Source organism: Sinocyclocheilus grahami, unplaced genomic scaffold (assembly GCF_001515645.1).
Source record: "Sinocyclocheilus grahami isolate Dianchi unplaced genomic scaffold, SAMN03320097.WGS_v1.1 scaffold1312.1, whole genome shotgun sequence".
NCBI classification, from domain to species: domain Eukaryota; kingdom Metazoa; phylum Chordata; class Actinopteri; order Cypriniformes; family Cyprinidae; genus Sinocyclocheilus; species Sinocyclocheilus grahami.
In genome coordinates, this window is record NW_015506491.1 from 54,183 (window position 1) to 69,633 (window position 15,451).

At 40.9% G+C, this 15,451-nt stretch overlaps 1 protein-coding gene across 1 annotated transcript in view; it reads left to right on the plus strand.

The window, feature by feature from the left end:
• The first annotated feature begins 6,562 nt into the window (after nucleotides 1-6,562).
• Nucleotides 6,563-15,451, plus strand: part of LOC107569100 (NACHT, LRR and PYD domains-containing protein 12-like) — a 319,086-nt gene continuing 310,197 nt past the window's right edge. Inside the window, exons 1-3 of the mRNA XM_016255095.1 lie at nucleotides 6,563-6,821; nucleotides 7,494-9,261; nucleotides 9,436-9,609. Coding sequence (XP_016110581.1) covers nucleotides 6,563-6,821; nucleotides 7,494-9,261; nucleotides 9,436-9,609 — 2,201 coding nt within the window. The remainder of the gene's footprint in view (nucleotides 6,822-7,493; nucleotides 9,262-9,435; nucleotides 9,610-15,451) is intronic.

Below are 15,451 nucleotides of genomic sequence, written 5' to 3' on the forward strand. Positions count from 1 at the left end.
ACAAGACTTTTAGTGAGTGTTTAATTTTTCTTTAGTTGTTTTCATGCACGAGTGTCATTTAATGATGTGTCATTGGTCACTTTGTTTTTCTGAGACTTTAATGCTGTGCTGAAGTCATTTTGATTATTTTATTTAACCTCTTAACTGTCAAAGATCGGCGACGGCCTCCGATTACTGTTGTTTCACTTCGACATCACACTCTGGACAAACTGCACCAGTAGAAAGATTAAAGACTCTAGCTACGATATTTGACCACTGTTTTGATAAATTACTAAACTACTGTCACTGCAACAATGCTTTATGTCAGGAGTGCAAAATAATAAATCCGTATGTGTCATATTTTGGAATAGAAATTCATCACGCATTCATATTCAGTCACGTCTGCAGCGGTTTATTTGTGTTCCCATAGCTTCACTGAACAGCGTCAATAAGGGCTTATAGTCCAAAGATGCATATGCATGGAGATATATAGATATATTTACTCATGTTTACTTCATATTTCTTCAGACAGAATTATCACACTGATTTAGGGGATTTCATTAGCATTAGCACTTGTTATACTCTTCCGTGGCGTAGTATGAGTCAGAGAAAGCCAATTTGCTGGTGAAATGTCAATCATATTGTGCATCACATCCCGCCCCGTCTCATCCTGTGATGCACTTCCCGTGCTCTTCCGTGTTCATTTCTGACCGTAACAAACCCAGATAAACACTTTTACATAGGGTTGGGTACACGAAACCCAGTGTACCTAGTAACCGGTATGTACTAGAACCCATTCATAACGCAGATTTCGCTGCCTCATTTCGGTGCCACTTAAATGCTAGAGCGATCGATTGAAATACTTATTCTCTGGTTCTCCGAAACGGACGTAAAGGATCACCAGCACCGCACGTGAAAAATAATTTCCCTACTGAGAAAATTCACAAACGCAAGTGGGAAAGCTCTAATAATACAAATCCAACACATCTTTGTAGTAACGCGAGTGTCCGTGTTGTTTTCACATTTTGACTTAAAGGAACAACTTAGGAAATGAGAGCATCCGAGGAGCACGTGAATGCAGTAATTACACTTGCTCTGATGGCAGCAGGTAGACACCATTAGCTAGCTAAGCTAAACATTCTTAAATTAAAATGCCTAAAGCTAAACTTCCCTTTTAATGACTTGCAATGAGAAGCGTTTCTAAACCTGTTGTCCAACAAAAGAGAACACTATAACGTTTTTACTCCACAACTGCTTCCTTTTGTGATCTGATGTGGCTTCTTGTCACAGAATGAGGCAGAAAATATCTTCTATACTGTAAAAAGCATATGTTAAAAAGGCTATGTCAATTAGCAATGGATTATAAATATACTTAATTATGATGAAAATACCAAAGATAGCTTGAATAACACAGATAAACTATACATTGTCGCAGTCGAGTGTTTATTGTCTTTGTTTTATCATTCAGAACGTTTATGTTACGTATCCGGTCCATGAACTTCCGTCTGCTAGCTGTCAGAGGTCACCCTTTCCATTTTCATTGACTCTCGCACTACACACTGTTGCACATCACCCCGGACTACATATCCCATCATTCATTGCACTGATTGCACACAGCCCTGATTACACACAGCACTGATTGCACACAGCTGTTTCATATCACTCATTCACTATTTAACACCCAATCTCACTCTGTTCTGGCAGCCGAGTATTGTATGCGCTTATCGCCCACAGTGCTAGCTACTCTACAGAGCCCTCTTTAGTAGCCTAGCCTAGCCTGGCCTAGCCTAGTCCAGCCCAGCCCAGCCTACTCTTGCCTTGTCTGTTTTCTCGGTTTTTGATCTGTGCCTGTTTTCCTGGATTTATCCCTTTAGTCTCGCCCTTGTGATCCTGTTCGCCAATCGTTGACCTACGCTAGCCCTAGGACTATTCTTGTGTCTTGCCCGCCATATACCTGTTTGCCACCGTTCGACCCTGCCTGTGTTTCTGACTTCCTCTGATGTTAATAAAGCTTGCATATGGATCCGCACGTCTCACGTCTTGTCAGCCCCGTAACAGTTTATATCTTCTGTTTACTCAGTTACAGCGATAGCAATGCCTTTGTCCATATTAGGGATTTCCTGAGTCCTATTCCTTCTGTGATGCACATGTGGAGTTTCTGCGCGAGGGCGCCCTCTGGCGTTCAGTATGAATGAAACAGACATTACATGTGTTTATAGCGCTCAATAATGGCCATTCCATCCTATTTTGGATAATTTTTTTTAAAGTATCAGTTCAGGCACCGGTACCATTTTAAAAGTATTGATTTGGCACCGGTATCGTAAAAAACCCAAACGATACCCAACCCTACTTTTACACACAAAGAATAAAGATAATAAACACATGATTACGATAGTATATGGTTTGTATGTGATTTTCTTGAGATTTAGGGTTTTTTCATAACAATAAAGAATGTGTACATCTGAAATGCTAATTTGTGCCACGATACAAAAGGCTATAAATAGAATATTTTAACAAAAGTAAACGACCCAATTCCACATGTGATTGTAAAAGGAAGTTATTAAAAACACTCAATGGTGGTTTAAAGTGAGTTTTGAGTAAAAGTGTACTAATAATCTCATAATGTTAGCTCTAATGCAGCTGCAGAACAGGTGCATGTTTACTTCATATTTCTTCAGACAGAATTATCACACTGATTTAGGCGATTTCATTAGCATTAGCACTTGTTATACTCTTCCGTGGCGTAGTATGAGTCAGAGAAAGCCGATTTGCTGGTGAAATGTCAATCATATTGCGCATCACATCCCGCCCCGTCTCATCCTGTGATGCACTTCCCGTGCTCTTCCGCGTTCATTTCTGACCGTAACAAACCCAGATAAACACTTTTACATAGGGTTGGGTACACGAAACCCAGTGTACCTAGTAACCGGTATGTACTAGAACCCATTCATAACGCAGATTTCGCTGCCTCATTTCGGTGCCACTTAAATGCTAGAGCGATCGATTCACCGGTATCGTAAAAAACCCAAACGATACCCAACCCTACTTTTACACACAAAGAATAAAGATAATAAACACATGATTACGATAGTATATGGTTTGTATGTGATTTTCTTGAGATTTAGGGTTTTTTCATAACAATAAAGAATGTGTACATCTGAAATGCTAATTTGTGCCACGATACAAAAGGCTATAAATAGAATATTTTAACAAAAGTAAACGACCCAATTCCACATGTGATTGTAAAAGGAAGTTATTAAAAACACTCAATGGTGGTTTAAAGTGAGTTTTGAGTAAAAGTGTACTAATAATCTCATAATGTTAGCTCTAATGCAGCTGCAGAACAGGTGCAGTTCTTCTTCATAATGTATTTTGTCATAATTAACGTAAGGTCGTAATAAAATGTTTTGTATTCTTTTAGAAATACTTTTGATAATAGTTAGGTAAATGTATAGTATACTGGGATTGAAGCGATGTGGCTTGGTAAACCTTGTAATGCTAGAATAAAGGCTACTAATGGCTGAATAAAACAAAAGAATAATGAGGATTATGTATCATACCTGGTGGAGGTGTGAAAGGTTCGTCGAGTGAGAACAATATCATGAATGGGGCAGTTTGCCAAGCCAGACATGAGGCAACAGCACGCAGGAGAGCTTACAGGGGCCATAAATCAATTTTATTAGCCTTCTCTAAAAACACACATGACATGGTCTTACAAAATGTTTCATAAAATTCACAGTTTTAGAGATTATGTCCTGAAATTTGAAATGAAGCATTAGTAGACTTGTGGCTTTAGCTGCATTGTGTTTCTAAAAGCATTTACCACAGCAACATATTTTTTTATACATTTAAATAATATGTTTTTAATATTTTTATTTTTGTTTTTATGTTTGAGCTTATATATCTCTATTATCATAACAGTCTGAGTAATTCTGATTCTTGAACAGTAAACTTTGAAGTGTCAGCTTTGTGAACATATGTTGATTATGTATCTAGTCAGAAAGACTGATGAGCAGCAACCTTTTTATTTTGGGTATGTCATTATGTCATGCATGACAGCAACAGGGTTAAACAGATACAATTTTTCTTTTTAAGTTAATCACGGAATGCTGCACATTCAGATATTGTTGTCATAGATGTTATTCTCATTTTACTGTGTTTTAAAGTCAGTCAACTTTATTGTAATTTTACCAAATCTTTAAATATATAAATATGCATATAAATGAGGTGGAATAACATTATTGTTATGTCTTAGTGCACTATTGGTTACACCTAAGTATAGGGACCAATTCTCACTATTAAGTAGTTGATTATGAACATGCCTATTATTAACATATTGGCTGCTTATTAGTATATGTAAAGCACATATTCTGCATGGCCATATTCTACATCCCTAATCCTACCCAATTCTTAAACTTAACAACTACCTTACTAAGCAGGGCTCCAGACAAACAAATAAATAAAGGAGCCATTGGCTCCTATAAGAAATGATATTAGGTGCCAAATTATTTTTAATTAATTAGTTTTAACGCTTTTACATTTCAGTCATAGTCGTGTTGATGTCTCATTTTTCTTGTCTTTATTATCATTTTAAATCCTGGAAACTATGGTTTATTTAAAGTGGGAACTAATGTTATTTCCTACTTGAGACCTTTATACAGTCACAAAGAGTTATTACACAGTTATGGTCCATGATATTGGCACAGATTCTATGTCAGCATCACTGGGACGAATGAGTGTAGTTTGGGCTCCTCCTCAATGCATTCTATAAATGTTGTCATATGTCTTGACACTAGAGGTCTACACGGGTCCAAAAATTTGTAAATGTGCTACACTGAACCGACCCAGACCTGTCTAAAGCTGATAGACTCATTGTGCGTCGACACAAGGAATTACACAAGCTTCAGTCTGGATCCTAACCCTAACCCTTACGAAGATCTGAGATGACCGAACACCTGAGAAGAGATGATGCCAACCCCCCAGAAGGCCTCAGATGATGCTAACCCTGGAACAACATATAAAACTACCAAATGTTGCTTAATCACAACGTTTAATCACAATCGCAAAGTTTAATCGCAACATATAATCATTGCAGTTAATAGTGTTCACCGTCTGTTTGATTACATGTAATTTGTAACTAACTGCATGATTCTTACTGTACATTTCTGCCATAGTCACCACTAATAACCTACTCCTAAATAAAATGTAGAAACTTAAAATTTCCTTTAAAGCTGCTTTGCAACGATTTGTATTATGAAAAGCGCTATACAAATAAACTTGCATTGAATTGAATTGAAAGGCAACAGTTGCAAGGAACCAAAACACCATCCGTGATAGAACTTGAGAAGAAAAAAAAGCTCAGTCGGGGGGCCAGTTCTCCTCTGGCCAGACGAAACCAGCATGACATGGTTTAATTCCAGGCTGCAACACAGGTCAGATTAAACAGAGGTCTCATCTGGTTCCCATGGTCTTGTGCCAATGGTCGTTGAGGTGACGAGGTCTTCGCAGAGGATCTGTCTCTGGGGCTCATCTAGTTGACATGGTCTCACTGACATTCAGGGCTGTAGAGGTTGTCTCTAGGTGCTGATCCACCATCTGGACTGGATCTGGATGACTGCAGTGACCATCCATGCCACATCCATTCCCTCTAGCCCCTGAGTCTGCTCCAGTGTTGGCTCCAGTTCCTGGGTCTGCTCCAGCCCCCGAGTCCACTCCATATACCCGCGTGGCCGAAGAGGCCATCCTGATTCCCTGTCCTTCTGACTTATGCATCTCAGCCAAGGAGGCCATCAGTATCTCCTGTGTTCCAAGTTCCCTCTACACAACCGCAATGATATCCTGTGCTACTTACTCAGTGGTCATGCCACCACCCTGGCTCCCTGAGTTACAGGTGCTGCACTGGAGACGCCCTAGTCTGCCGACACTGACTTGCTTAACTTCCCAGTACCAGCCATGTGTCCAAGGCACCCACCCTCCTCAGTGGTACTCTTCTTAGTGCGAGGACACACCTTCCGGGAGGTAGGAGTGCTGTCCTGAGCTCTGGTCTGTTGCTCAGTCACATCTGCACTACAGTTCCAATCATGATCCTTGATCCACACCTGCACTTAGTCAGCCTTGAACCACACCTGACACCATTCACCTCATTACTTAGACACACAGCTCGGATACCCTGGTTGTCTGGTCTCATTTTGAATTAAGACTGTATTATCCAGAGTTCCTGTCGTACCTCCAGTGTTACTCCTGAATTCCTGTCTCCAACATTTTCCTCATGTGAAATCCAGCAGAAACTGCTTAAAAACACAGTCTGCATATTTTTTAAATGCTTAGATGTCACTACCTACACCCCATAGCCACTGGCTACCATTCATGTTTTTCGCTTGATAATTGCATAAAGTGAAGCATTTGTACTTAACACATGTCCCCACTTTAAAGGAAAGAAATGCAGGATTATAATTGCTTTGTCTCGATTATCACATTTTCATAATTGTTGAAAGCCAAAATTGAAATTGAAAATAAAATGTAATTTATCACAGCCTTATTCAGATCTTTTTCTTGTCCAGCAGCTGTGAATCAGTGAACAACGATGTTGTCTGTTAAAGAGCTGCTTGTGGACTCACTGAAGGAACTGGTAGAAGCTGATCTGAAGGAGTTTCAGTGGCGCTTGAAGAATGATCGTAAGGATATATCAAATTCTGAAATGGAAAATGCAGATAGGTTAAAAACAGTGGATAAGATGGTGACATGTTTTGGATCAGAAGAGGCTGTGAAGATCATGGTGGAAATCCTGAGAAAGATTAAGCAGAATGAACTTGCTGAGCAGCTGGAGAACAAACACAACCAAGGTAACATTTAATTCCCTGTAATTGTGACGTAATTGTTCACAAGTGTGATGTTTTGACATAAACTTTCCCCTTTTCTTTGCTGATGTTTGTGTGATTTGTGTTTCTCAGTGAGTGATCCTCTTTCTCTCACTCTCAAAGCTCAGGCTGAGGGCAATATGAAGACATCTGCCCCTGTTGGAGCTGATTTAAAACAGAGCTGGGGTAAATAATATTCACTATGTTTAAAATACATTTGTCAAATTTGTTTAATGCTTTTCTCCTAATCTAATTTAAGTTGCTATTATTATTATTATTATTATTACAGAGCTTCAAAAGTTCTTGGAGGAAACTCACAAAACCAACATGAAGGAGAAAGCAGAACATATTTTTGAGGGCAACAAAGAAAATGAAGCACATCTCAAGGCTGTTTACACAGAACTGTTCATCACAGAGGGAGATATGAAAGATGTCAATCAGGAACATGAGATTCTGAAGATTGATGATGCTTTCAAGAACAAAAAAACACAGTACATACAAATAAAATGCAATGATATATTTACTGAACTGAGGAAAAAACATTTTAAAAAGACTGTTCTGACTAGTATGTTTAAAATACATTTGTCAAATTTGTTTAATGCTTTTCTCCTAATCTAATTTAAGTTGCTATTATTATTATTATTATTATTATTACAGAGCTTCAAAAGTTCTTGGAAACTCACAAAACCAACATGAAGGAGAAAGCAGAACATATTTTTGAGGGCAACAAAGAAAATGAAGCACATCTCAAGGCTGTTTACACAGAACTGTTCATCACAGAGGGAGATATGAAAGATGTCAATCAGGAACATGAGATTCTGAAGATTGATGATGCTTTCAAGAACAAAAAAACACAGTACATACAAATAAAATGCAATGATATATTTACTGAACTGAGGAAAAAACATTTTAAAAAGACTGTTCTGACTAAGGGCATCGCTGGCATTGGAAAAACTGTCTCTGTGCACAAATTCATCCTGGATTGGGCAGAAGGAAAAGCCAATCAGGATATAGACTGTGTGTTCCTGCTTCCATTCCGAGAGATTAACTTAATGACAAATGAAGATTTCAGTCTCCACGAGTTTCTGCTGGAATTTTATCCTGAACTGAAGGACCTGGAGAAATCAAAATTATATACGAAATGTAGTCTAGCATTTATTTTTGATGGACTTGATGAGAGTCGCCTGCCTTTGAATTTTAAAAGTAGATCAATAAACATTGCTGAGAAAAGATCATCTGTAGATGTGCTGTTCACGAATCTGGTCAAAGGGAATCTGCTTCCATTAGCTCTGGTCTGGGTGACCTCACGACCAGCAGCAGCCAATCAGATCCCTCCTCGCTATGTAGGTTTGTTCACAGAAGTGCGAGGATTCACTGAACACCAAAAGGAGGAGTTCTTTAGAAAGACAATCAAAGATGAAACTGTAGCCTCCAGAATCATCTCACACATTAAGACATCTCATAGTCTCTACATCATGTGCCACATTCCTGTGTTCTGCTGGATCACAGCCACAGTATTTCTGGATATTCTCATTGGAACCAATGCAGAGAGCATCAGCACAACACTCACGGAAATGTACATCCACTTCCTGCTGATACAGATGAACATTAAGAACCAGAAGTATGATGAACAAGAAGAAAGAGAATGTACAAAGCTATTAGATTCAAATAGAGAAATGATTTTGAATTTGGCCAAGCTAGCATTTGAACAGCTGAAACAGGAAAATGTTGTGTTTTATGAGAAAGATCTGAAAGCATGTGGAATTAATGTGAGTGAAAGTACTGAGTTCACAGGAATGATCGCTGAGATCTTTAAGAGGAAACATGGACTTCATGAAGCAAAGGTCTTCTGCTTTGTGCATCTAAGTGTTCAAGAGTTTCTTGCTGCTGTGCATGTGTTCCTCTGCTACCTGAAGAAGAAAATAGAGGAGCTTTGTTTTTTCTTTGATGAGCCAGAAGAAAATGTCACATTGCAGAAGCTACTGCAGAAGGCTGTTAACAAAGCCATGGAGAGTCAAAGAGGACATCTGGACCTGTTCCTGCGGTTTCTAATGGGCATCTCACTAGAATCTAGTCAAAACTTGCTCCAAGGCCTGCTCACACACACTGAAGACACCACAGAGAGCATCAGACAAACTACCGAATACATTAAACAAGTACAAAACAAGAATATCTCAGATGAAGCTTCAGTCAACCTGTTCTACTGCTTACTAGAGCTCAAGGATCATTCATTATATGAGGAAATCCAGAGACACCTCAGTTCAGATGAACATCCAGGACTTTCATCTTCAATGTGCACAGTGCTGACCTATGTATTGCTGATATCAGAGAAGGTCCTGGATGAGTTCAACCCAAAGAGGTTTACATCATCATCTTCAGATTACAAGAGACTCATTCCAGCTGTGAGATGCTGCAGAAAAGCCCTGTGAGTTTCACTGATCACTGTATCAATCACATGTTTTATTCTATATCACCAAACAATTAAAGGTAAAAACACTGTGTGAAATATCTTGCTGACCTGCTTATAGAGGGTACGATGTATTACTGCAGAAACACTGAACATCAGAAAATAATCTGAGCAAACATTGTGTTTTGGCAGATTTGACAGCTGTGGTCTTAATGAAACATGCTGTGAAACGATATCTTCAGCTCTCCAATCATCAAACTCTCATTTGAGAGAGCTGAACCTGAGTAATAATCACCTGCAAGATTCAGGAGTGAAGCTGCTCTGTGCTGGAGTGAAGAGTCCAAACTGTCAACTGAACATACTGAGGTTTGGCTTTCACATTCACTCATTCTCTATATTCAAACATGTGCATGAACATGTGTTTTATAACTATATCTAGCAGATATTTCCCCCTATCTATATTGTAATATGAATCTATCAGTGATGTTTTATCAAGGCAGGCAATGCTTATGCAAATAAAAAATAAAAAAACTAATGAGAAAACATCTCGGGTTACGACTGTAACCCTTGTTCCCCGAGAAAGGGAACAAGACACTGGAACAAGACAAGGGTGTCCTTCGAGTATCATTTACGATCCCCTGAATCGGAACACCGGCAGGAAAAGATTGAAAACGATTTTCTATGTGCGGACGCTGTCGCTGCCAGGCCGCAAGCCCTCGGGGTGGACACTGCAGTGTGCGTTCGCCGGAAATCAATGTGGCCCGAAGCGATCTGGACGGCGGGATTCCAACATCGATTTCCTGAGGCAGTGGTTCCCAATCCCAATTTTATCTGACACTCACATTTGAGGTCATGGAGTCTTCACTAGTCGGTGCCGATGGCCTCGTGGGCAGCACGCTGACATGTTGTGCCTTTGCGCTTTAGGCGTCCCGAGTTCGAGTCCCAGCTTGTGGACCTTTCCCGATCTCACCCCCCCTCTCACTCACTTCCGTTCCTGTAGACCTACTGTCCTATCTAAATAAAAGGCATAAAACGCCAAAAATAATCTTTAAAAAAAAAAAAAACTAAATTAATAAACAATTGATATTTGTTATCAGTTTTTAATTAGAAATGTTGTCTAAATTTAATGATCACCTGAAATTGGTGTCAGACTGAGCACGGAGCTAGACTAAAATTTAAACTAAATCTTGATAAATTCAGATGCACAAGTAAAAGACCAAATGCGCATTAAACCTTCAACCAGGCCGCTGGACTTCACTTTTGGGCTGGTGGGTGGATCCTTACACACTCTCGGTTTGCTACAGAGACCAGGCCCCCAGTTTCCGGCATCGCCTGGGACACCGAAAGCGGTGCTAGAGGAAGCATAAGTGTGGGAAGAGAGCAGGAGTCCGTGCTAGGCTAAAAACAAACCCTAGCTGGCCGTCTGTCCCGTCTGTCATGCTCTCCAATGTCTGCTCCCTGGACAATAATTTGGACTACATTTAACTGTGTGTTTACATCAACATAAAATGGTGCATGAACTCTATACTGGTCTCTAGATACTGCTCATCGCTAGTGGAGTTTGTGGCTGTTAAATGCAGACCTTTTTATTTACCACAGGATTTCACCACAGTGTTTGTAGTCGGAGTGTACATTCCTCCTAGCACTAATGCTAAAGCTAACAAGGCACTGAATTGTGAATTGTATGGGGCTATCAGTGAACTGCAAAACACACAACATGAAGGACTGTTTAATTTCGCGTGAGATTTCATATTTCAATACACAATAAAAGCGCTATATAAATGCCTCATTCATTCATTCATCTATGTTATGCTGATTCCAGCATACAGACCGCTCGTCAGACGCGACAGACCGGTTCTGAAGGAGGTCAGAACCTGGCCAGCAGGTTCTGACTCCAGGACTGTTTTGAGCAGACTGACTGGCACATATTCCGAGAGGCTTCAACAACTAGCAACTCCATACACTTGGAGGAATATGCAGCATCGGTGACCAGCTACATCAGCAAGTGCATTGATGAAGTCACAGACTCCAAGGCAATCACTACACGCTCCAACTAGAAGCCGTGGATGACTGCAGATGTGCGTGCACTGCTGAAGTCCCGTGACTCTGCCTTAAGAACGGGTGATAAGGCAGCACTAAGAACAGCAAGGGCCAAACTGTCTCGGGCCATCAGAGAAGCAAAGCATGCACACTCCCAGAGAATCCACAGCCAGTTCAGGGACAGCAACGACACTCAGCGTATGTGGCAAGGCATCCAAACCATCACCAACTACAGGCCAACACCACTTTCCTGTAACAGTGATGCCTCCCTCCCAGATGCGCTGAATGACTTCTACGCACGTTTTGAGGCGCAGGGCTCTTTTCTGGGACCTCTCTTGTTTATTATTTATCTTTTACCAATTGGTTTTATTTTTTAGGAAATATGGGGTTCAATTTCATTGTTATGCTGATGACACCCAACTTTATCTGTCTTCTAAACCTACTACTGTTTTTGGGTGTCATCTTGGACAGTACTTTATCGTTTGAAGCTCATATTAACAACATTACTCGTACTGCGTTTTTCCATATACGAAATGTTAATCGTCTTCGTCCTGTGCTCTCAACAAAGAGTGCTGCTATTCTTGTACATGCTTGAGTAACATTACAACTTGATTACTGCAATTCCTTGTTTTATTCACTCCCTTCTAAATCTATACACAAACTTCAGAATTGGGATGGACAAGGATAGGAGCTGTGCAAAAGGCTGCCTTCAGATGTTGGTAAGCTTTGGTTGTGGTTCCAGGACAGAGACTTGGGCCGGTTTGTGAGTAACTTGGTGAGTAGAGCACAGATCTGACTGCAACTGGCAATGAATTCTCTGTAGAAGTTGGCAAAGCCCAAGAAATGTTGTAAATCCTTGACTGAGTTGGGTTGTGGCCAGTCTCGGATGGCTTGTACCCTTTCTCTGGTCCATCTGGATTCCATGCTCACTGATGACATACCTGAGGAAGTGAATGATCTTGCGGTGAAACTCACACTTTACCAGCTTCAGGTACATATAGTATTCCATGAGCTTCTGGAAAACCTGTGTCACATGGTGGCGATGTTCAGCCAGGTTTTATGAAGGCAATCTTCCGTTCATCATTTCCATGAAACCGGGTGAGGTTATAAGTGCTCCACAGGTCCAGCATGGTGAAGATGTGAGCTCTCTGTATTTGTTCCAGCACAGCAGGGAGCAGAGGTAGGGAATAACAAAACCTGACAGTTTGAGAGTTGAGAGCACAGTAGTTGATGCACAGCTGCAAGCCTCCGTCATTCTTTCTGACAAAGCGGCCCCGGAGGCTGCTTTGCCATGGCCTTCTGAAGTACCTGCTCCACCGTGGCCTCCTAGGCTGCCAGATCTGCCATGGCTCCCCGAGTCCCCTGATCCGCCATGGCCGTCTGAGTTCCCTGCTCCGCCATGGCCTCCTAGTCTGCCTGCTCCACCATTGCCTAGTCTGTCTGCTCCGCCATGGCCTCCTAGTCTGCCTGCTCCGCCATGTCCTCTGAGTCTGCCTGTTCCACCATTGCCTAGTCTGCCTGCTCCACCATGGCCTCCTAGTCTGCCTGCTCCACCATGGCCGCCTGCCCAGTTCCCCCGTAACCCAAGGAGGAGGATGAAGAGAAAAGGACTGTTCTCTGCCTTCATCCTAGCCCCAGAGCTCGCTCCAGTGTCGGCTCCAGCCCCTGAGTTTGCTCCAGTGCCAGTTCCTCAAAAGCACCTTGCTGTGCCTGCTCCTCCAGTGCCAGCTCCTCGTAAGAGCTTCCCAGTTCCCCAGTCTAGCCCAGTGTGGATTCCTGATCCCCTGTTGAGTCCAGGGAGAGCTCCTGATCCCCTGTTGAGCCCAGGAAGGGCTCCAGAACCCCAGTTATGCCCAGGGAGGGCTCAAAATCCCCAGTTAAGTTAAACCCTGTGTTTCCCAGTGTTTTCCATCTGCTGTTAAATGTCATGCCTGAAGTTTCAGTGTTTTGTATCCCTTTTTTTATTTGAATTAAATTCTAGTTGAAGTGTTCTCCTGCGTCTCCTCGTTCCTTCCTCCCTGAGTGACCGTGACAACTGTGTAGCATTCTCGGAATGTAGGCTATAGGGTAACATTTTATGTCACACCTTTGCATTATATGAGTTTCTTTGTCTTATTTTCATAAAATAAAATGCTACAGTATTTAACTTTTCCTTTCTATCAGCGAATGATAATTCTGAAAGAAACTGCTCCCGATTTATACTCTTTTCTATAATAATGAACGCAACTTTCAGGCATCTAAATGACAGATAAACGCTGTGCTTACCTTATTTCAAGGTTGTTGTTAATGCTGTGGTTATTTTAACAGTTTCCTTCATACATTCGGCTTAACAACATTAAGTTAAAAGTCATTTAACATTCAATGGAACTGTGCATATGCTTTTAGACACTTACATTGTTTTGGCCCTGCCAATGCAATAAATGCGCAGCCTTCAACTGTTCAGGCTATGTCAATGGTATGACCGAGAGCCACTGAAATATTACAGAAAAGTAAAACTACTTTACACTAGCAGTACTGGCCACGAGTACTAAGGAGAGATCACACATTGGCTGGTTAAAAAATGTGTCCATGAAAGCTATGATCGGAGCGCAAGCTCAATCCTGCGACAGGCGGTAAATAGAGATGTGAGGGCATGAAAAACACTATTCAAGGTCGTCATTAATTTATGCTTGTAGTAATTTAATGTTTATATATTTTAACCCTCTGGGGTCGACAAACGTGCTGGTGTATTTTGTGCCATTTTTTTCTGATAACCCCTAAATTACTCCGGTCTCTCTGCTTGTTCCTGCTGCCCGATCTCCTCAGCACTGCGATCCCCCTCAGCAGCGAGGGCTCTCTGACAGCATGTCCCTCCTTCCTCCCGGGTTTCGGCACCAATGTAACAACGTTCGTAGTCACGGGAAGAAGGAGGCGGGAACCGGCGAACATTTAAATACTTTAATAAAATAAACAAACACAAAATGAAAGTAAGGCGGAAGCCCCTCACGGACAACTGCCGCACACAAACACAAAATAAAATCCAGGCCTGGTCCTCTCTCGTCCAACACGGTCGTCACTCCTCCCTTTTATCCTTCCGGAGCTCCTCCGTGAGACTCGAGACCGGTGAGTGGTGCAGGTGTCGCTCATTATCAATTACTCCACCGGCCTCGCTCCGTTCCCACGGCTCTTGGCCCCGCCCCCACTCGTCACAGAGTTCAATTCTCACTAATAACTAACTATTAGCTATGACTTTTGCCTTAATATACTCCTAATTACTGCTTATTAATACTTAGTAAAGTAGTTGTTAACTTTAATAATTGGGTAGGGTTAAGGATTTAGAATAAGTTCTTGCAGAATAAGACATTAATATGTGCTTTTTTTAAGTAATAGGCCTTATAAACAGCCAATATCCCAGTAATATTCATGCTAATAACCAACTAGTTAATAGTGAGAATTGGAAACTAAAGTGTTACCAATATTCTTATTAACTCACCAAAGTATTTAAAGTGAGAATGGTACATAAAAGGCATGCATTTTAAGGTTAGACTTTAAATTTTATGTTAAATCCACTATTGTATTGTATAGGGCTGCCCCCTAATAGTTGACTAGTCGATAGGCTTGGTCAACCAAAATTTTATTAGTCCCTTAGTCGCAGAAAAAAAAAATCCACATTGGCGATGTCACACAGATTGTTGGTTTAAATATTTTCACACATGCTAGCATAACCAAATTTACTGTATTTACTAGTTGCCATATCAACACTATAAAAAAGTGCGTCAAAATTCAAAAGCCTTTTGAAGATGTCACTGAATATTACACAGATGTTACAATGTACCCCACCTATGGGGCTTGTTGTCACATTGTACTAGACAAGTGTGAAATTAATGTGGATAAAAAATGATACTCTGAACATCACGTGGATTTACAGATTTACACAAATTCAAAAAGTGTTAGGTTGTGCCCCGCGCTCCCCTACACATTTTACTTTGATTTTTTCCATTCCTGACTTCCTGACTAATCAAGTGAAACATTATGAAGTAGGTTTCATTTCATTGCATCTAAATGTCGCACGATGCCATTTAATGTTTTATAAAACTGTACTACCACTGAGGGTGAGCTGAGGCAGGACTCTTGAGGACTTGATAGACTTTTATTCTAATGTACCCAGTCTTCTGTCATCATCTGCCTG